Source organism: Meles meles, chromosome 1, assembly GCF_922984935.1.
Source record: "Meles meles chromosome 1, mMelMel3.1 paternal haplotype, whole genome shotgun sequence".
In the NCBI taxonomy this organism is placed as follows: Eukaryota; Metazoa; Chordata; class Mammalia; order Carnivora; family Mustelidae; genus Meles; species Meles meles.
The window spans coordinates 140,554,963-140,577,484 of NC_060066.1; the positions used below are offsets into that span (position 1 = coordinate 140,554,963).

General features: G+C 39.2%; 1 protein-coding gene across 4 annotated transcripts in view; it reads right to left on the minus strand.

Annotated features, from left to right (window-relative positions):
• The window catches only part of LRRC8B (leucine rich repeat containing 8 VRAC subunit B), a 67,345-nt gene that overhangs the window by 11,317 nt on the left and 33,506 nt on the right, over positions 1-22,522 (minus strand). For 3 of the 4 annotated variants that reach the window (XM_046010462.1, XM_046010464.1, XM_046010463.1), the window contains exons 2-4: positions 14,519-14,573; positions 5,149-5,249; positions 1,482-3,649 (exon numbers count right to left, since the gene is read on the minus strand). In XM_046010462.1, coding sequence (XP_045866418.1) covers positions 1,482-3,623 — 2,142 coding nt within the window. In that variant the 5' untranslated portion in view covers positions 3,624-3,649; positions 5,149-5,249; positions 14,519-14,573. Of the gene's footprint in view, positions 1-1,481; positions 3,650-5,148; positions 5,275-14,518; positions 14,574-22,522 lie in introns of all 4 variants that reach the window. The other variant, XM_046010465.1, reaches the window with a different exon arrangement.

Below are 22,522 nucleotides of genomic sequence, written 5' to 3' on the forward strand. Positions count from 1 at the left end.
GTGGAACTGATGCCTTTCAAAATAATTAGTTGTATCTTTTATTATTGATTTAACAATGGGACAAGTATAACCAAAATATTAACATTGATGAACTACATGATTAAACAATGCTAATAATAAATCTCTAGACCTAAAGTTTTCAAAGTATGGTCACCACACCAGCAGAATCAGCTTGACCTGGAATTTTGTGCGAACCGTCAACTCTTGGATCCTACACCAGACCTACTCAATCAGAAACTCTGGTGGTGTTCAGCAATTGGTGTTTTAACAAATCCTTCAGGTAATTCTGATGAACTGCTAATCTAGATCAACCCTCAAGGAATCTTACAGCCTGATAATCCTTTAAGACCTGAAGATTTCTCATTTATCTTAGAATGGACTCTAGCCTTTTAACATATGAGTCAAGTCTTAGGGCTCTGAAAATCAGCAGGAATTTTGTTATCATCCCCCAATTTTCTGGTGTTTTCCCAACAACCTATGGTTTTTGAAAATAATGTCTGGGGATTAATATGTTTATTAGCTAACACCATGCTCATAGTCATATTTAGCATGAAATATGAATTATAAAAAGTCTAGGAGATATTACATTTTGGTGGGTGGGGTAGAAGAAAACAGCTCTTATTTTCTACAATAGGAAGATCAAATTTCACTTTATGGCAGACCTGATTTCTGAAAGATTTTTTTCCTTCTTCTCATATGGACATTACCATCACTCTCCTGCCCTTTTGGCTAGCATGATTTTTTTTTTTTTCTTTTCCCTCCTGCTTCATATTTTAACCTAGGAAACTACTCATTTATTTTTTTTTTCTTCTTTCAGTGAAGTCAAGTTTTCCTTAACTTGGCTTTACTGTTGCAAATTATGGTTCACTTTTAAAGTATGGAGGCTGGAAAAAGCTTCTAAGAAGCCCTAGTGTTGCATTATAGAACCAGGCCTTTCATTTTGAATTGTCTTTCTAGACATGCATGTAGATTTCAAGTCTTTTTTTACTGCATCACAAAAAAGATTTATGAATAATTCATGATCCCAGTATTTTTAACAAAAAGTTCTTTTCCTATGACAGATCTGGAAGCTAAAAACTTTTATGAAGCTTTCTAACTACTTAAGATCTTTCCAAAATGAAAAGTAAGCTCTGTTATAACTAATTAGTTTAAAATACTTCAACTGTGATATTTCTGTAAAAAATGGGGAAAGGGAATAAAGAGAACATTTGTTGAGCAATTACTATGTGCCAGGAACGATGCCCAGTGCTTATATGTATTTTTCTCATAAAATCTCCATGACAACTTGTAATTTAGGTCAAAAACTGATGCTCAGTGCTTTGGTAATTTACTCATGGGCAAGCATCTGGTAAGTGGTTGTCGGACCAGGCTCAGAGGATGCTTTGTAGGACTGAAGGTCCATTTTCTTTACCTACATTATACACCACAACAGCAGAGGCTCAAAAGACTGGCTAAATAAAGGGAAGGATGCATTTACTTACATTGTTGTTGGTCACAGCAAAGTACTGTAAATTACTCAGATACTGGATTTCTTCTGGAATGAAAGTCAGGTGGTTATAGCTTAGATCTAAATAATGTAGTTTGGTGCATAGGAAAAGCTGCAGGGGCAGATTCTCGATATTATTGTGGTTCAAAGAGAGCTGCTCTAGATTAGATAGCGCCCCGATCTGGGCAGGGATATAAGCAATGTTATTGTGCCACAACTTTAGGCAGGAAAGATTCTGGAGATGCTGAAAGCTAATGATCTCTTCCACCGTTTTAAGGTTATTTTCTTTTAGATCTAACTCATGCAGGTTGTTCAGGCTGAAAATGGAGTGTGGGATGCGTTCCAGGTCACAGCTGATCAGCTCCAGGCTTTTCAGATTGACCATCTTTTTCAAGTTGTTCAACACCACCAGTTTGCTTCCCTCATTATCGAGGGACAACTTTTGCAGTGAAGGCAGGAGGTCTGTAATGACTTGTGGGATCCGGGACAGGCTGCTCTTCAAGTAGAGGGTCCTCAGGTTTTTTAAGTCTTGAAAGCCTTCCAGCTGCATGGTACTCAACTGCTCAGGGAGAACACAGCCTGACAGATAAAGTTCCTTGAGATTCTTCAGGTGAAATACCCAGCGTGGGATCTTTCCCATTTCGGTAAATTTCAGGCGGAGGATTTTTAAGTTCTCCTCCAGGAAGCCTAATGCCGGGTGGTCCACCAGGAGGGACGAATGGTACACATGAAGCTCCTTGAGGTTGACCAGCTGTGAGATGGCGGAGGGCAGCTTGACTTCGGGGATGAGCTCCAGGCTGAGCACTTCGATTTCTGTCAGCTCAAACACATTGTCTGGAAGACCATTTAGCATAAAAAGATGCAGTTCTACCTTGTCCTGGAAGTTTTTCACAAGCTTACTCTTTAGTTTCTCAACCGTCCATTCGTTATTGAGGTTGATCTGTTTCAGTTTGTTCTCACTGACCTCTGACAGGAATATGGAGAAGCGTTTGGAATAGAGAGGATCGTACTGATCGGCCAGATGGAGGATGAAGGCAAAGTCATTCTTGACATCAGGGATATCGCTGTAGTTGCTCTTTTCTCTCAACGCCTCGAAGGAATATTGCTTCAGAGAACTCCTCAGCATCCACCATAAGCTGTAGGAGGAGGTGAGACCATAAAGTATAACTAAAATCACATAAAACGAAGCCAAGACCTTAAATATTTCTGCCAAGGAGTAGACACACTGGTAGCGCTTGTAGCCCGTGAAAGCTTGCACGTCGACCGAACAGTCAATTTCAAGTGTGATGTAGGTTAGAAAATACGGAACGTAGGTTATGATGAGGACAAACAGAATGACCTTCACGATGATCTGCTTCAGATACACTCTGTAAATGATGTCCTTCTGCTCCACGTGCATGCGGAACCTCTTCACTTTTTCAAAGATGGCTTTGGCCTGTTCACCCTCCTTCTTGTCCAGGACGCTGGAAGTGGGGCTTTCGATGCCAGCTGACTCCAAGCCAGGCTGTGGGTAGGGCAATGACTGCTTGCTGGAATCAACGTCGGCTGAACACCCTGAGGACGAAAGCAGGACCTTGGACTTGGAGAGGGTCAGGGGCCTCACCGACTGCTCGGCCACCGTTTCGGACAGGGCGCGTGTGGTCCACGGAGAATCGAAGCACTTGTGGAGGATGGCCACGAAATGCTCGAGCCTGGAACTCGTACTGGGGTAGTGAAGCCAGAAGTTGCTGCAGGCTGCAAAGATGAGTGTGTGCAGGAGCACCAGGTAGGGGAAGAACTTGGCGAACCAGTGGAGCTGCTTCTCATAACAGACGGCATCGATGTAGGAGTACTGCTGTCGGTGGAGGTCATTCTGGATTCTGAGGGGGAGTGGAAGCAGGGTCCCGGGATCAGAGGAGGACGTGTTGGCGCTGGCTTTCAGGAGGTCCCAAGGCACGGCACAATGATTGTCAAATTCCACCTTACATGGAAGACAGCACAGAACCCTGCTCTGTGTGAGCTGGAGAGCTCCGGCCAGCACAGCCACCAGCAGCATGATCAGGGTAATGTAATACCAGAAGACGTCCCACCATGGTTTTAGGATGTGATAGGATGACTGGGCGTCTGCTAAACATTTCAGCTCCGTTAGTGTAATCATGACTTTCCCTTGTAGGGGTCCAGGAACTGGAAGAGGAAAAGAAAAGAAAAGCCACTGAAGCAAGGATCCAAAACTCTAATGGCTTGTCCTAGCCAGGTAGGATTTAGTTCAGGAACAGAACCTGGGAGGCAGGGCTGATCAGAGGATGCAGATGTTTTCTGGTTTCACTTGAAAACTTGGGCCATCCCAGCTGTGCACTCATCTTCAGATGAGAGACCATTTGGTGGTCACCAGACTGGATCTATAAAGGTATTTGGGGCAGACTGTGAAGTAACTCCCTCCTGGATCTTGACTCTCTGCCGAGTCATTAAAAACCAGAAGCCGGGGCACCTAGGTGGCTCAGTGGATTAAGTCTCTGCCTTCGGCTCAGGTCATGATCTCAGGGTCCTGGGATCAAGCCCCACATTGGGCTCTCTGCTCGGCGGGGAGCCTACTCCCCCCCTCCCATCCCCCTCCTGCCTCTCTGCCTACTTGTGATATCTCTCTGTCAAATAAATAAATAAATATATAAATCTAAAAAATAAAATAAAATAAAATAAAAACAAGAAGCCATGTTTTCTTCAACCAACATTAGGAAAACTTATTCTTATGCTACTTATTTCTTACAGCCACATTTCACACCTTCCAAAGAGTCTGAACAAGCTCTTTTCCACATCCTATCCCATGTCTGGAGCATCAGTTATGGCTTAAGAGCTGTGTTTAAACTATTCTGCAGAAATTCTTCTGAGCAAGCATCGCTTTATGTAAGTATCCCTTGGGATTAGAGGAATCTACCAGTGCTACATTAGAAACAAACTGTGAGTTAATGCATGATCTCCTCTTCCCCCAAGCTCTTGATTTATAATTTAAGTTCATGTCCAACTTGGAGTATTTAACAGAGGACAAAACAACAGCAGCAGCTTAAAAAGGGAAAGGGAAGAAAAACCCAGTTAGAACATGCTACTATGGGGACTCTCTCTCATAAGCACTGTTTTGATGTCAAAGCACTAATAAGATAAACGATTCAGGATATGTTCTATTATTAAATTATTTTTGCCTTCAGAAACACAAGAAGCAGATTTTGCATTTTTTCATATTAAAAAGTATTCAAATAGTGCTCCTTACAGCAATGATTTATGTAATGTTCAACCTTAGATATATCAACTGTTTAAAAAATATCTAATTAGTAAAATCCAGACCATATAAGATGGAGCAGAGGAAGACAAATAAAAGGAAATATTTGGATCTAATAGCATATTTGGTCAGAAAAAAAATTCACAGATTCACAGTAGTCTTTTAATGGATCTAGAGAACGAACCAGATCGTCTCTAAGGGCTCTTCCAGCTCACAGCTTGCGGCTGTATTTGTCCTCTTAAAGGTCCTGAGAGTTAAATTCATTTGAGACATACAACAGCAATTGCAGAAGAATGTAAACACAAATGGCCCCAACCATGATACGGGTATTTGACAGAGAGCGAATATTTATCCAACGAAGAACACAAGTCAACATTGTCCGAAATAATGTTCTTTAAATATTTATACTTACTGGATGAAAAAGATGAATCCAATAAGTTGACTGTGCTTCAATCAGGAGGCCGACACCTTTTGAAATTTCTTAGACACACCATCTCTGTGTTTGTCTTCATTCTATGAGAAAGCGTAGATAAAATAGCTGCAATATTTCAAACAAAAATGGAGACATTGTCTTCAGAAACTCACTCCATCATAAGACACGTTACGGCAAATAGATTTTCATAGATCAGTTTACTTTTGACATTGGAGGACATTTTGGCAAAGCTATATATACAGGACCCCACCCATATATGAGATCATACTCAGCCCCTAAACTCCCTTAAATTACAGAGAAGTTTCTACAGAGATTTAGATGTTAATATATTTTAAAATGCCATATTTACAACACTTAGATGAACATTTAGCTTTTCCAAGCAGCCTACATATGTTAATTTCTCTCATTCAGTCCTCATACACAGTTGGTCTTATTTGCATTTATCAGATGGCCTGTCAAATCACGTAATTTCGGCATCCTAATTTTAAAGCACATATCTCTCCAAATAAGAAGGCTCAGTGCTCTTCAAATTTAGCCTACTGATATCATTAGAAATAGGCACAAGTTAATAACTTTTGAAAATACAGCTCAGAAATATGTCTGAAATTCTCTGAAATTATGAAATGTAGCTGTACTTTGTATTAGTTTTTTTAATCTTGTAGGTTAATAAATACCATCCTAAGCATCTATTTCAAATAATCATTTGTAGTAATTTAAATTGTATATATATATCAGTCAGTTTGAAATATGGGGCCAATCCAAAACATATAAAACTTTTAAGTTGCTAAGGGATTATATTCTCTTAGTGCCTATGAACCTCTGAAAAGTTGCTAGGAATGTTTATATATTTGCCCTGGTGATACGATTCTTTTTTGGTTTATTAAGTACTTGAAATAGAGCTCAGTGTATCAACTGCAAATTGTAGTTAAGATATTTTTAGTAATTCTCTTGTGACCTTGTCATTTTCAAAGATCAAAAAGCTGGGCATGTCTGAAATTTACTTTGGATTTACCAATCCATGTGCAATAAAGCCTGCTTGATAACCACTATCCAGTATCAAATTATTTTGTAGGCAGGAAGGCACAGTTAGTGTGTATGATAATCCAGCTGTGTACTAATTCATACTTACACAGTACCACTAGAGTATGAGTTTCTCATTCACAATTCATTTTTAGAAGGCTTCCAACATATGATACACAACTGCATTTATGTGCAGCAGATATGATAAAGATATTTGAGGTGTGAAACATTTTACATATTCTTCCATTGCTTTGCATCTATAACGTACCAGGAAAGAATTTATTGTGTAACTCCAGAATGCTACCCAGCCATCCCAATACTTCTTGTACAATACATTTTCTTTTAAAATTTGCAAGCACATTTCTACTTCAAACACAATATTTCTTGAAAGAAGAGAGTCACAAACCTCCAACTATAGTAATCTTTTAAAATATGTATTTTTAAGTAATAATATGAGAAACTATTATAACTAATCTGTTAAGAGAACCACAGCTAACTATAGGTTTACCATATTAATACTAACTGAAAGTGATTTGTAAATAACTTTTCCTGTTTACCTTTTTTAAGAATTATAAGCTTTCCCCCTAATCACCTAATTCAGATTTCCATTGAGGAATTCCTTATAATAAGAGAGCAGATAAAAAGGTACAATTTATAAGCTGATACCTGTTTTCCTACTTTCAAAGCACTTTCATTTGTATTAATTGGTTTCAGAAAATAAACCGCTAAAGAAGTATTATTCTTCTTCACATTTGTAAAACATGGAAAATAAAGGAGGCCCAAAGGAGCTTTCCTGTCCAAGGTGACAAAATTGTCAAGAAATAATTCCAGTTAGAACCTAGGTCCTCAGACTCAAATCTCAAACCTTGTCCACAGCAGACCACGCTGTCTCATTAAATCCAATTAACTATGCCACTCTGTTCTTTCAAATGCTAAAGAAAAAGCTGAATATTTCTCTCTTTTCCCCAACTGCAACAGACTGAATATTTTGTCCCCCTAAAATACATGTGTTGAAATCTTGGTCTTGAACTTCCCAGCCTCCAGGCACTGTGAGAAATAAATGTCTGCTAGTTAAGTCACCCAGTCTGTGCTAGCTTGTTAAAGCAGCCTGGACAGACAAAGACATTAACTCACCCCAACAACTGCATTGTAACTGGGTTCCATTTTAATCTTTTGAAAAAAAAAAGGATAGAAATACACAGTTTTCTACCATGTCCACATGTTAACCATGTTTACATTACCACTGTAATATACTATAGAATCTACTTTCCCCAGCTAAACTTTTTCTACCAAACGTTTTCCACTGAACTAAGACTTCACATATAAAAAAATAAATATATAGCATCCAGGTTTCATGATGTATGAAAAACTCAAGCATTCTTATATATTACATGATGTTAATTCTTCTAATTAAAGTGTTTATCTCAAAGGCTAGAGCAAAGCCTTTGTCACTACAAAATTTAACTGTTTGTGTGTCTAGGAAATTTTTTCCAGACCGTATTTTTGCAAACAATGAGGATTCAATCTAAATCAGATCTCCATTTCTAATATACAAATGCACTAAATCAGTTCAAAGAAACCATGTTAAGAGTAAAGGATTTTATGGCCTAATCCCATTTCTTTAGCTTTTAAACCTCATTCAAAAATCATAAAAGCTTTTCAAAGCACATGAATTCTTTGACAATCTCACCCCAAATCCTCTAGGATTGAAACAAGAACACTCAAGTTAGGCATCTTTACTTTCCACTAGTCCCTATTTTACTTTGAAAGCATTTCCAAAATAACTAGTGAAAAAATAAACAAATGATGATCAGATGGTATTTAGAGTCATTCTATGCAGAGAACTGGACACTACTTCAAAGATCTCTGTCTCTGACCCCAGGCAGGGATATAACCAAACAATTCAAAACGGGGATTCTCTACGCTTTCACAGCAAATTGATTTAGAAATTGCCTTATAACCCTTCAAAATATTTAGTACCACTTCTCATCAAAAGATGTTTCTTGGGTCTAACATACATCCAACTGAAGTTTCAATTCACCTCTCCAAGTTCTCTCTCTGGGAAATAGAGCATCAGTATCCTTGATTAACCTGCTCCTTTCCTTCAGATTAAATTAAATAACCCCTTGAGGCATTTTTCAGAGATGTGGTGATAATCATTCAGCATTTCTCAAGAACTTAAGTGATCACTAGCAAGGCACTCGGTAACAAGTTTATGTCCTTTACCAATTGTTTCAGATCCTGTCAATAGAGCAACTTTCAAACAATAAACGCTCTTCCCACGTTTAGTTGTAGTTTTGAGACTTCCTGGAAGGGATCTAAGATTTATATAGTAAAGTGTTTCTCTAACATTAATATTTATAAAAATCACTGGAGAGCTTATTGAAACACAAAGTTGTAGGGATGCCTGGGTGGCTCAGTTGGTTAAGTACCTGCCTTCGGCTTGGGTCATGATCGAGGGGTCCTGGGATGAATTCCGTATTGGGTTCCCTGCTCAGCGGGGAGCCTGCTTCTCTCTCTCTCTCTGCCTGTAGCTCCCCCTGCTTGTGCTCTCTCTCCCTCTGACAAATAAACAAAATCTAAAAAAACCCACACCTCAGAGTTTCTCATTCATTAGGTTTGAAGAAGGCCCCCCAAATGTGAACTTCTAAAAAACTTCTAGTTAATGTTGATGCTGTTGGTGCAGAGACCATTTTTTGAGAATCTAAGACAGTGGTTCTCAATTTTGGCTTCCCACTAGAACAACCTGTGCTTTAAAAAAAAAAAAAACAACCACAAAAAAACCCCAAACCTTCAAATCCAGGCCCTACTCCTACGATGGATCAAGCAATTCAACTGGTCTAGCTGAGACCAGTACTTTTTGGTTTGTTTGTTTTTTCCACATCTCTGCAGGAAGAGAAATCTCACAAGACAGATTGGCAATTAAATATCTGGGGAAAATGCTGGCCTTTTAAATCTTCCTGGAAGTTTCAGTAGATGTCTAGAGTGCTATCCCTCTCCACAGATTACCAGTAACAGCGACCATCCCGCTCCATGAGCCCTTCAGAGACCCGAGAGAGACCCAGGTGTGTGATGCAGGAGATAGGGAGTCCCTGAGCTGTAGAGATTTGTAGGGTGAACATGAGGAGGAATTAGACAATGAAGCCCAGCTGAAAGGCTATTTCAATTGTGTGGGCTGAAATAATGAGGGAGAATTTTGTAACACGTTTGAAAAGAAAGCAATGAACGAAAGAGTCACTGTAAATGAAAATTCAACACCACTTAGCAACAGCAGATAAAGGGGTCCATGGAGAAGCAGGAGTCAAAAGGATTCAGATTTTGAGTCTATGGTATTATATAGTATCTTCCACAGTTCCTAGCACATGGTGTACAACAAATATTTGTACAGTAATTAATGGAGCATATCAGAGAGCAGAAAGTAATATAGTCAGGTGTTAGGCAGGGTGTAGCTAAGGTCCTAGGACCTTCCCTGGGAGAGGCCAGTGCTCAGCCACATGTAGATGGGAAGGATTTGGGCTAACTATTCTGCATATTCTAAATATCAATGGCTTAAAAAAACAATAGGGTTCTATTTCTCATGTTTCTGGGGTGGTTCTTTTACTTCATGGGATTGGCTGGCACAAGAGTGGTAGGAAGGTCCAGAACGCCCTCACTCATCAGGCTGGTGGTTGGAGCTGGCTGCTGGCTGGCCTTCCAGTGCGACTTCTCATGGCTCTTCAAGGGTCCTGACATAGCGTGGTGGGGTTCAAAGACGGTGCTTTCCAAGCACGAAGGGGAAAACTGCAGTTCTTTAATGGCCCAGCCCTCAAAGCTACATGGTATGACATCCACCACTTTTTATCAGTCAAAGGAGTCATATAGCCAGCCCTGATCCCAGACGACAGAGCAGGGGAAATGTGACTTCTCAATGGGAGGAGTGGTAACAGATACACAGCCTGGGTTAACTTACCCTGCTCTCCCTGCCCCAAGTGATTTCTAGTCATTTCCTCCTACATGCAAAGCAACACTCACCTTCTTCCAAGCCCCTAAAAATTTCATCTGACTATGGCATCAAGTTCAGGCTTGAAGTCCAGGATCTTGTCAGCTAAATTAGGTCTAGGAGGCTGTGGGACAGCATTCTTAAGGAATGTAGAAGTCCTGTTATCTAGCAAAGAAGATTCAGAAGGCATGGCCTTTCATCTTTTGAAGTCATAATACAGGGTCTTACTGTGAGGCCCTGGGTTTTGTTTGTACCTTGAGATTATGTTTTCCTGGCAGCAGTGCTCTGGATCTGATCTCTACTTTGAGTACCTTTTGCTGGGTGGAAAAGCTGGAATGAAGAACAGTTTTATCTACAACCCTAGACAATTCTGGATGGGACCTATATCCAAAGTCTGCTTAAAATCAGAACAATCTCTTCTTTCTTTGGTCGTGGTGAAAAAAAGTCAATTGGCACTTGGAATATTTTTTTTTATGTTTGAATAATTTTTTTAATTCAACACAGGGCTTGAACTCATGACCCTGAGACCAAGACCTGAGCTGAGATAAAGAGTGGGACACTTAACCCACTGAACCACCCAGGCTGGATATTCTGATTTTCTGCTGGAAAATCTCCTAAGCTAGATACACAAATCCATTAGGTTCATTTTCCATCTTCCATGTTACTGGAGGTATCAGTCTCGTCAATTTTTCTGTCAGTATGCAACAAGGGTACTGTTTTATATCCCCCAATAGCAATTTCCTCACTGCCCCTCCAGCCACCATTAATAGTTGTCTCACTTCCCTCCAGAACTTCACTGTGCCCTGGTCTCAAAGCCAATTCCAGATGTTTCGTTAGGGCAGGACCTCACTTCTGGGTACCAATTTTTGCTTTAGATCTCTATTGCTATGCAAAAAACCATCCCCAAACTGAGTGACTAAAACAACAATTTGTCACTTCTCATGATTCTGTGCGATGATAGGACAGATCTTCTCTTTCACATGGTGTTGGCTGGAATGTTGGGATGGCTGGAAGGTCTAAAATGCCAATCACAGGACTGGCATTTGGGCTGTCTGCTGGTCTTGCTGCTCAGTTTGGCTAATGACCAGGGGCCCAGCCACTCCTCCACGTACACAGCTGGTTAGGCTTTCCCATGGCAAGGTGGCTAAGTTCAAAGGAATGCCATAAGCACCCAAAAGCAGAAGCCACAAATCTCTTTAAAGTCCAGCCTTAGAAATTACTCTGCACCACTTCGGCCAGGCTTGAGGGTTCAAAAAAGGTACCCGGGTGGGCCCAGATTTTTAAAGGGAAGGGAAACGGACTCAGCTGGAAAAATCACAAAGTATTTACCACTATCTTTAATTCATGATAAGAACTCAAGAACATTTAAGTAGTGGACAATGCCAGAGAAATGAATTCGTTCTTTGAGAGAGAGAACTGAGTGAGTGAAGAACAGAATCTCTCCCCTGAAAAATATATCACATGAAGAAGGATTCTTAGACCAGGAAGAGCAAAGGGGGAGCAAGAAGCAGGCTCAGTGAGATAAAGAAGAAGCACAGTGTTTCTGGAATGGAAATCAGTTTCAAGGAAAGAGTATGACATCATGGTCAATATCACTGAGAAACCGAAGGAGAGAAGTGATGTGTAACTACCATTCAGCAGTTTCTTATCCAAAGCTGTACAGCGGTAGTGGGTTTCCAAACAATCATAAATAATATTCTAAATATTAGGAAAATTAATCATCTGAAGCCCCAGAAGACAGTTACTGAGTACAACAATTAACACCACAGGAATAACTCTAGAAATTCCAATTAAATCTGAGTTGTTCTGAACTTAAAAAAAAAAAATTGCTTTACTTTTCCTTGTTTCTGAGAGTTAGGGAACACATGGTCTATCTAATGTAGATGGTAATTGTCTTTTTTAGGAAAAGGCTCAGTTCTTTGATGCGATCAGTAAGCTACCGAATTATCTAGAATACATTTAAAGTGAAAGAAGTTGCAGTCACGTTATAATATTAACATTGGCACATAAGCCACCAGTGGTTATATGGTTCTTAGAATATGTAAGCAGAAGGCAACCTTGGACCCTTCTCCACCATCTTCATTGTTTATAAAAATGTTTTCTTGTCTCCCCCTCCCACCATCCACAATAAGCAAGCCATCAAGTAGATCCAGACTCAGTTCTTGTGTAGTCTCTTGTGAATCTACATGCTTTCCTTTTAAATGTCTGGCTGATAGCAGAGATCATCATTTGCTTCTCCTACTCCTCCCATAGGTGACCTACCTTTCACAAGAGCAGAATCATATGGGCTAGCAAACCCAGGAAGAAACCACGGAGATTAGACTGTAACTCTACAAGTAAGAAAACTAAAGCATAGAAATGCTTAAGTTATTCTCTAGGGCCTGGAATTATGAACAAATTTCCTAATTTGTACAGAACTGGGAAGTTGATAGAATTGATAAGGGCTACCTAGCCTAATTACTAATAGGCCTTCTTAATGAATTTATGAATGTAGTCCAGAATATTTTTATTTTACAATTTTAAACCATAAATCAAAACGAGATTTTTTTTAAGCTTTGGGACAAACCAGTGTACTCAAGAAATACTAAAAATATGGTTAAGCCACTCATCTTCACCCTTTCTCTAAAGTTAATATTTAAATGCATTCACTTAGGGAGGCTAGGACTGCAAAGGTGTACTAAGGCAATATGAGACCTTGTTTCTACTTTCATGGGATTTATAATCCCACGAGAAGGCATGCATAGTTGGAAGCACCACCATGCCAAGCTCTCACCAGGCCAAATGGGTGGCATGATGGGTAAACCTAATAAGTACTATATTTGATTCTATACAAAGAAAATACCTCCAAGAGAATGGGTGGGACATCCCTGAACAGTAGCACTTCTCAAAGAGAGGTCAGGATTTTAGTTTGTAGAATACCCACTCCATGCCTGGTGGAGGTTGAAGCATTCAGGAAATATAGATGTGCAAGACAGAAAGATCCCTGCTTTCAGGGATCTTAATGAGGAAGAAGGAAAGAGAGACAACCAAATATGTAAACACAATAAATTCAGAAGTGCCATGAAGAATATAGAGCTCCTTTAGATTGGGCAGTCAGGGAAGGCCTCTTTAGATCTGAATAGAGCCAGCCATGCAATGATATTGGGGAAACTCATTCCAAGTAGAAGGAACAAGAAGCTTAGAATGGGTGCAGATCAGAAGGGAGGCCTCTCAGCTGGGATGTTAGGAACTAAATGGGAGGGCCTGCAGCCAACATATAGAGTTTGGATAATAAATAGTCCAGGAGGAATGGAAAAGCCACTGAAGAGCCATAAGTAGAGAAGGAGCTGACCTGATATACGCTGTTTTTTTTTTTTTGTTAAGATATTTTTTGAGAGGAGGGGAGATGGAGAAAGAGAGACTTAAGCAGACTCTGCACAGAGCACAGAGGTCAATGTGGGGTGCATGGGCCCATGCGGGGCTCGATCTCATAACCCTGAGATCACAACCTGAGCCAAAGGCAAGAGCTGGGCACTTCACTGAGCTGCACCACCCAGGCATCCCTGATACTGCTTTTAAAAATTCAAAGTCAACTCAATGAATCAGCAGGGATATGTGAATATACTCAAGAAGTCAAAGAATCTATATTTTCATCTATAAAAGAAGGGTGTTCACAATACCCAGAGGACAGACCCAATGTCCTCACCACTGCTTCACCTGGATTACATTATGTTCAGACCTGGGCAACACACTTTTCAAGACATTTGTCATATTCACAATACTAGAGAGTCATGCTACTTAATATAGTGTACAAATTAATTGCTCATTATGTCAAAATCAAAAGTTCTGCTGCAGTGCTAATTTAAGATTAATCTTCCACAAGTATAAAAGATAAATGATGTTTGTAGAAAGCAACAGATACGGGACTTGTTTATTTCTGACTTCTGTAATCTGGGAAAGGGCGGCCATTGTACATTTATGGAAACAAGGCAAATCAATTCCCGGCATAAAAAAGCACTACCTTAAGCAAAAATAAAAAAAATACAGACATGGAATCATGGAGTCTAAGTCTGTCATAGACATTATATTCCTCAGATCTCTCAGGTTTAAAAAAATAACAACTATCAACTACATACACATATACTCTGCAACGTACAAGACCAACAAAGGACAGGAAGAGGACATTTTACCAAAACGTATACAGACTTAATTTTCTAGTTTATTAACTGGTTTAACTATATCAAAAGGATTTTATGCAAAAGGTCTGTAAAGAATAACAATCTCTTTTTACATATTAAGTATTCAGTATTTGCCCTAAGCTACCAATAATTATCTTTACCATGTGTTCACAATTCAAAATGTTAACCTTACCCGATGAATGCTGGTCAACTGGACACTCTGCAATTAGTTTCTATTTGAAAAATTCCTGAAGAGAAATCATAAACACATTATTACATTTTACTCAATGCAGCACTGCAAGACAAGTTATCTACTTACGTGATTCTAAGATTTCCAAGATATATAATAACTTTATGAGACATACAACTTAAAAAGTGAGTGTTATTATAGGGGTCAGCTTTCTGACCTCCTGCAAAGACACAAACCACTGTCACATGTTATACTTTCAGTGTCTTCACCACAGCAATTTATAAGGCATAAAATATGAACATTTAATTTTTATTTAAGAATGAGATGAACAGTATATCTCAGGTTTAATTTATAAGTCTTAAAGACATTTATAAGCTTATAAATTAAACAAATTTATATTTGTTTAAATTTATATTTTTTATAATATATATATTATATACTATAATATATATTATATATAATTTATTTATATATAAAGATATAAATATAAATATAAAAATATAAGAAATATATAATATATACAATTAAAAATAAATTATAAATTGAATATAAATAAATATTATTTATAAGTTTATAAATTAAATCTGAGATATTGTTCTATCTTTATATTTTTAATATATACAGAATATACAAATATATATATTTATTAAATATGTATATAATATATATTTATATATTTTATATATTAAAACTTCATAAATATAAGTTTATAAATAAATATAATATTTACAAGTATAAATAATTAAAAAACCATTGAAAATATCTGCATTTCTTATATAAAAAGAGAGAGGGGGAATATTTGGGATAGTTTCTCTTTCAAGTTTTTATTGTTTTTGCTTTGGGGTTTTTTGTTATTGTTGCTGCTTGCTGTCCTGTTATTTGACACAAGCCATTGTAAAATGGCACAATATTTTTCCCTCTTATTTTTTATCATAGGCTTTCTCAATGTTGTTACAGTTTCTGTAAACAGCATCTTTTTTAAAAGGATTGTATTTTAAAGTCATTTCCACACCCAACTCACAAGGCCAGGACCAAGAGTCGCATGTTCCACTGACTGAACCAGCCAGGTGCCCCTCTAAACATGTTTTGATGGAAGCATAATAATTCACACATAGATATGTCATAGTTCACAGAATTATTTTTATATTAAGTCCTATATTTTCCCTTTTTACTACTAATAATAGTGTAAACATCCCTGTACTCTGTTCATATGATTTCCTTTGCATAGATCTCTAAAAGTGGGAGTGATGGGTCCGAGGCCATAAATACGTTAAGGTCTCTGATATATAACAACAAATGATTTCTCAAGAAGGTTATACTAATTTTCTTTTCCATAAACAGTATGAGTAGTACCCTTACGAGATGTGAGAATCATCATTAAATTAAAAAAAAACAAAACACTTTGGCTAATTCCACCCCAAATTAGCATATTGTTTATTTTGCATTTCTCTGACTGGGTTGAGTTGAACGCTTTTTAAACATGTTTTACTAACAAGTTTCATTTTTCTTTTTTCTTCTTAAAAAATATTTTATTTATTTATCAGACAGAGAGAGAGAGAGAGAGAGAGAGCACAAGCAGGGGGAGCAGCAGAGGGAGAGGGAGAAGCAGGCTCCCTGCTCTATCCCAGGACCCTGAGCTCATGACCTAAGTCGAAGGCAGACGCTTAACCAACTGAGCCACCCAGGCGCCCCTCATTCTTCTTTTCTACTTCATATTTACCTACCCCAGAGGAGTATTTTGATGAGAAGATATAAGTGTAATGAAAGCTCCCTCCTAACCACAAGTTGTCATCTCAGAGTGAAGCCATTGTTGTCAAGTAAAAAAACAACAAAATGTAGTTCAGTTTCTTTATTCAGACTAAAACCAAATCACTCAAAGCTAATTTTAGAAACTATAGCACAGGGGCACCTGGGTGGCTCAGTGGGTTAAGCCTTTGCCTTCGGCACAGGTCATAATCCCTGTCCTGGGATAGAGCCCCGCATCCGGCTCTCTGCTCAACAGGGAGCCTGCTTCCCTCTCTCTCTCTGCCTGCCTGTCTGCCAACGTGTGATCTCTGTCTGTCAAATAAATAAAAATCTTAAAAAAAAAAAAAAAAGAAACTATAGCATAAGTTATTGGCTTTCTTTCTCCCCAGCAGCAAACAAAACTACAAGTTGGAAAAATGAAATGTGAAAATACTGAATGACGATGCTTGTTAGAATACAATCAATAGTCCACATGAGGCAGGAAAACCCAGGATTCGACTGTCAAGGGTAATGCTGACAGACCCAGCTGCTGACACAGGCTTCTCCAGTTTGCTATGCTGCTATGCTAATGAGTGTTATGAAACTGGCATTACCTACCCCCTCAAAAACATTTTCTCTCCCCACTGGCAGGACCCAAGGCACGTTCATTTTCACTTAAAAAGTCAATTCCAAGACAATCTTAAAAAAAGTCTATTCTGGAGGATCTGGAGATGACAAAGAGAACACCCAAAATTCCCTTTCTCAAAGAAGAACTCCCTTCAAAAGGTTTCCAGTGAAATGGCATACAAAGGACTACTTCCAAGTGACTGTGGATTAAAGAACAATAGGGGACAATCAACTGTGATAGAAAAACAAGAGGCCCCATGCCTTCTGCTTTGAAAACTGAGAAGTCTGGATGCTCTCATTTCCTTCTGGTCAGTAGAGATAGGGGAGATTGACAAAAGGAACTCCTTTGTAGTTAAGCAAAGAACTGCTCTAAAACTCTGGAATCTGAGAATGGTTCTCCATTGGCATGAATCTGTGTCTTAGTGATGGTTAAATCAAATCTTCCCCTTTAAGGCTTAGCAAGAAGTCAAGAATCTCTGCCTAGTAACTCGATCTCATTTTGTAAGTCAGACATGGCCAGAATTGTTGCAGTATCACACTTGCTCATCCTGCTCTCCAGCAATTCCATAAGTTTAAGGCTTTAGTTTCTATACAGTTAAAGTAGCCTATTTCATCAGTTTGAAAAGTTCAAACTAGGAATACCAGATGTACTTAAAAGAGGGACATTTCATTTCACCATCTGTCCCACCCTCGCGTCACCTCCATGAATCACCTCCATGATCCACCTTGACCTCCACAGCCTGAATTCCCTGCCCCTGCATCCGTGTTCCTACTACATTAACAGTTGTGTTATACTGTCATACTGTGTTAGAGTATAGAATAAGCTATTGCCTCAAGTTCCTTGAGCACTGAGGCAGCATCTTATTTATCTACATTTCTGGGATCTATCCCAGTGTCTTTTCCCAGGGCTAGATTAAAAGTCTGGATGTGGGCGCCTGGGTGGCTCAGTGGGTTAAAGCCTTTGCTTTCGGCTCAGGTCGTGATCCCAGGGTCCTGGGATCGAGCCCCGCATTGGGTTCTCTGCTCAGCAGGGAGCCTGCTTCCCCCCACCCTCTCTCTCTGCCTGCTTGTGATCTCTGTCAAATAAATAAATAAAATGTTAAAAAAAAAAAATAAAAGCCTGGATGTTAGGGCAGTTTCCACATACAGACGTATCCATGGGGTGCTGAAGACATCTCTGGAAACTTAACTAGATGAAATAAAAATAGTATCCACCAGAACTTTTCTCAGGGTTTATAGAGAGTATGCTTAGAAGGAAAAAGAAGAGGTCTGTTATTTTTCTTCTGGTCCGTTGAGATCCTAGGAACTGGCAGGAGGGGGATTTGAGGGATTCTTTGGCTACCCCCTTCCCTCTCATCTGGAGCTTGGCTTTTCCTCTTAAAACTGTTGTGAAAAATATTCAAAGGACAACAACAGTCTGAAGTGGCATCAAATCGTCAGCCTGCCCAGGGTAACAAATTATTACCCTATCTCTTGGACCCCCATATCTCAATCCTGCCCCTATCCCTACCATGAATATTTGGTAAATAATTACTGAGTGAACCAATAATACCAGATCAGGTTTCACCACCCAGTTAGGAACCAAGGGTACAGAGGAAGAAGGCCTGACTCTGAATGATCTAGAACACAATTGGTGGGCATACACAATGGGTCTGGGAAAGTGGGAAAGCAGAGCAGAGGGGACAGAACCTCGGGCACTTCCATCACCCCATGATCAGTGCAGAGATTCAGAAGCAGAAGCAAAGTTTTCACCCTTCGGAAGGAGAAAAATTCATACTTTTCAGCAAAGCCACCAAACATGACATCGCAGAGATCTGAGCAGAGAACTGCTGTCAAATTTAGCATGACTGGCTGCATTCTCATGGCGCGGAGTCATTTTGAATCAGTGATGGATCACTGGATAAATGCCACAGCATTCCTAAATGACCTTACTATCTTATCAAATTATGATTTATAATTCTTTTGTACAAGCTAAAAGTACAATGCAACAGTATGATGTGAGCCCTTTCCCTCTCCACCTTCACTCAAGACCATGGGCTCGGGGAAGGAAAGGATATTTCTTGTCTCCTCAGGGTCTGTAAGTATTGTAATTCCACAATTCCTGTGAACTATGATTAAGCTGAAAATATTATGTGTCTCTGGATGTTCTCAGTCTCCAAAATCAATAACTTCTGATAGCGATCACTAGAAGAATGCTATATCCAGTAGAACATTTTCTTAACCCAGTGTCAAATATCAAATTGACATGCACTGAAAATCAGCCTAGTGTTTAGGTTGAGTTAACTTCTGACCCTAAAATATAAAGGTTTAATGTTCGCCAAGTATTAAATGACTGTTAAACACAAAAGATGTTTAAAATGAATGCTGCTGGGGTGCCTGGGTGGCTCAGCCGTTAAGCGTCTGCCTTCAGCTCAGGTTATGATCCCCGGGTCCTGGGATCCAGCCCTGCATCAAGCTCCCTGCTCCTCAGGAAGCCTGCTCCTCCCTTCCCCACTTTCCCGCTTGTGTTCCTGCTCTTGCTGTCCCTCTCTGTCAAATAAATAAAATCTTTAAAAAAGTAAAATGAAAGCTGCTACCCATTCTACCCCCCAAATAAATAGTTGCTCCATACTTCATGCTTCTTTAGCATTTAAGGAGTGCTGATAGTTCTGTTATACTGTCATTAATCTGCATCACAAAGAGATGGTTAGATGCCTTCCTGCCTCCTCGATTAGAGCTCTTAAAAGAATATAGTGTACTGGACAGGACCTAACACACAAGACATCCTTAGTAATAACTATGTGCAGAATTAAAAAGGTCGAAGGAGATGGAAAAGGGAAGGCTAACATTTACTGTGTATTTAGCGAGGTAGATATTATGATCTCAGCACTAAAGATGAGAACGTTGAAGACTGGAAAAATTAAGAAACTTGCTCAAGCTCACAAAGTGAACCCCAAATTCACACCAACCCACTCTATGAGCCATCTGCCACACCGCCTCTCCAGTGCACTATATAAAAAGGAGTTTTATATAGAACATGCATCTCTCTTTTAAAAACAAATCTACAATCTATCTTTTAGGGGAACTAAAAGACACAATCTGAAAATCAGATTAATATAGGTTTCCCAGCTTGTTACTCAGTATTCCATCTTGTGAAACAGAATCAACACATGCTCCCTCCATCCTGCCTGCCTCTATTATATAATTAAGATTGACATGCTAGATGGCCAGAGGAAGGGAGCATCCTAAAGGCACAGCCTTTTACGGAAACATGCCTCCAGCAATATAATGACAAGAGGAATAACTAAGGCTTAATCTGTGTCTAAATGATATTTTACAAGGCTTTTCTTCCTGGCTTTCCTATTAAAATGTGGTCAAAACAAATTAATATCAGAGCCCCTATAAACGACATTCTTTCTGAAAGACTTAATAAAGAAGTATCACATGTGTTCAGTATATTAGTTACTTTTAATCTGTTGGTTATGTTGTTAGGCCTAGTTCTTACTAGAAAACTTGTATGACTGTTAGAGAAACCTGGAAGGGAGCACAGCAGAATGGCTAAGGTCCGATCGAACTCTAACTTTGTCATTTACCACCTGCCTAATGGTAGATGAGCTAAGTATCCATTTTTTTCATCTGTCAAACAGCGACAATGCAGTTATTTTAAGAATTAAAAAAGGTGGCGGTACCTGGGTGGCCCAGTCAGTTAAGCATCTGCCTTCTGCTCAAGTCATGACCCTAGGGTCCTGGAATCGAGGCCCACATCAGGCTCCTTGCTCAGTGGGGAGCCTGCTTCTGTCCCTCTTCCCTGCTCTTGCTCTCTCTCTCTCTTAAATAAATAAGTAAATAAAATCTTAAAAAAAAAGAGAGAGAATTAAATGAGGTAACCATAAATCAAATGCTTGGCACAACAGCAGGTACAAAGTAAACACTCAAAAATGGTAATTTATTAACAGAGTAGCAGCTTTACCTGAAATTAATCCTTTAAGGGTTGGCTTTAAAGTATTAGCTTGTAAAGAAAAACCAGACTGGACGTCAGGGGGTTCTGTTCTCCACCTAAATGAGTGATTTCCATGCCAGATTTTGCACTATATCGCAGGACTCCAGTTATTAGAAAGTGTTGTGGAATATAAATGTAATTTGCCTCAATCATTTACTATATGGCCCAAAGGGAAGACAAAGTGTTGTGAGGCCAAAATAATACAAGATGATGCAAAAATAAGTTACCCCTCCTTCTCATGCAGTGCATGCCTTTGCAGTCAAGATTCACACTCTAGGTAAGCCTGGTATTACCAATGTCACCCAAGCAAAGGCCATGTTTTACAATCCACAGTTTTACAACAGCATGCATGAACTTAATGTCACAGAACTGTACACTTAAAAATGGTTAAGATGCTACATCTTATGTTATGCAAAAACAAAAACAAAAAACCCTATAATCATGTAAAACAAAAGCTGTTCTGATTGCTTTAAAATGAACATAAATGGATTACACAAATTTAATGCACAGTGGGCCCTGATGTACTGGAAGGCATACTGACACATAAAAAATATGTTTACTGTGTCAAATTTACTTTACCCATAATTCCTAGATTATAATAAATACTATTTAATTATCAATTTTGTCTGTTACCTTGAATTAGAAGGATTTGGCTGATGATCCTACTAATTTGTCTAGAAAAGGCACAGATCGTCTCTACTACAGAAATAACCATATATGAAGCTAACACATTCAAAAATCTTCTAGAGACTATCTAGGTAAGCATACACAGGAGATCTTTTTTTTTTTCCTCCTTAAAATAACCACTGAGGCACCCATATGTTTACAAAAATCACCAATAACTTTGTATGGGTTTGAAAAGTATTTGAACCTCTTATTAATCTTTTATTAAGAGGCCAATCTAGCGGCACCTGGGTGGATCAGTGGGTTAAAGCCTCTGCTTTCGGCTCAGGTCATGATCCCAGGGTCCTGGGATCAAGCCCCGCACTGGGTTCTCTGCTCAGCAGGGAGCCTGCTTTTCCTCCTTACTCTCTCTGCCTACTTGTGATCTCTGTCGAATAAATAAATGAAATCTTTAAAAAAAAAAAAAAAAGAGGCCAATCTAGCAGAAGGCATCAAGGATAGCCTAATGTGAAGGAGGGCTGGGGAGAGGGGTTAGATGGCAGGTGGGGTGGGTGGAGGGAGAGATGGTGTGTGTGTTGGGAAGCAATTAAAGAAGAGCGATCATAACCCTTTCCATTGGTGATAGCAGACATTCTTACTGGGCACTTAACACCCATCAGTCAATCAGTCAATCAATTAATCAATCAATTCCTGAGGCTCTCATAATTATGAACTCATTTTTGTAGAACTGCCTTGTTACTTCCTTGGGCTCTGGATATGTGGGGTGGAAATGACCATCCAAGGCACAAGAGATGCAGTAATGACCTGTATCAAATGAGAGCCAATTTAATAAGAGAAATCCCTTCTCTGCCTCTCTGGAGGGCTATACTGGACGAGGATGAAGGAATGCAGGAATGAGACTGGATGTTCAAATGAAGGAAAGTCACCATGACAGTGGCAGAGGGAAGAATCAAAACCACAAGGCAGCATGGCTTAACAGAAAGAACCCCTGACTAGGTGTCAGGAGACTCAATTTCTACTCCCTGCTTTCCAGTGATCTGACAGTATAACGT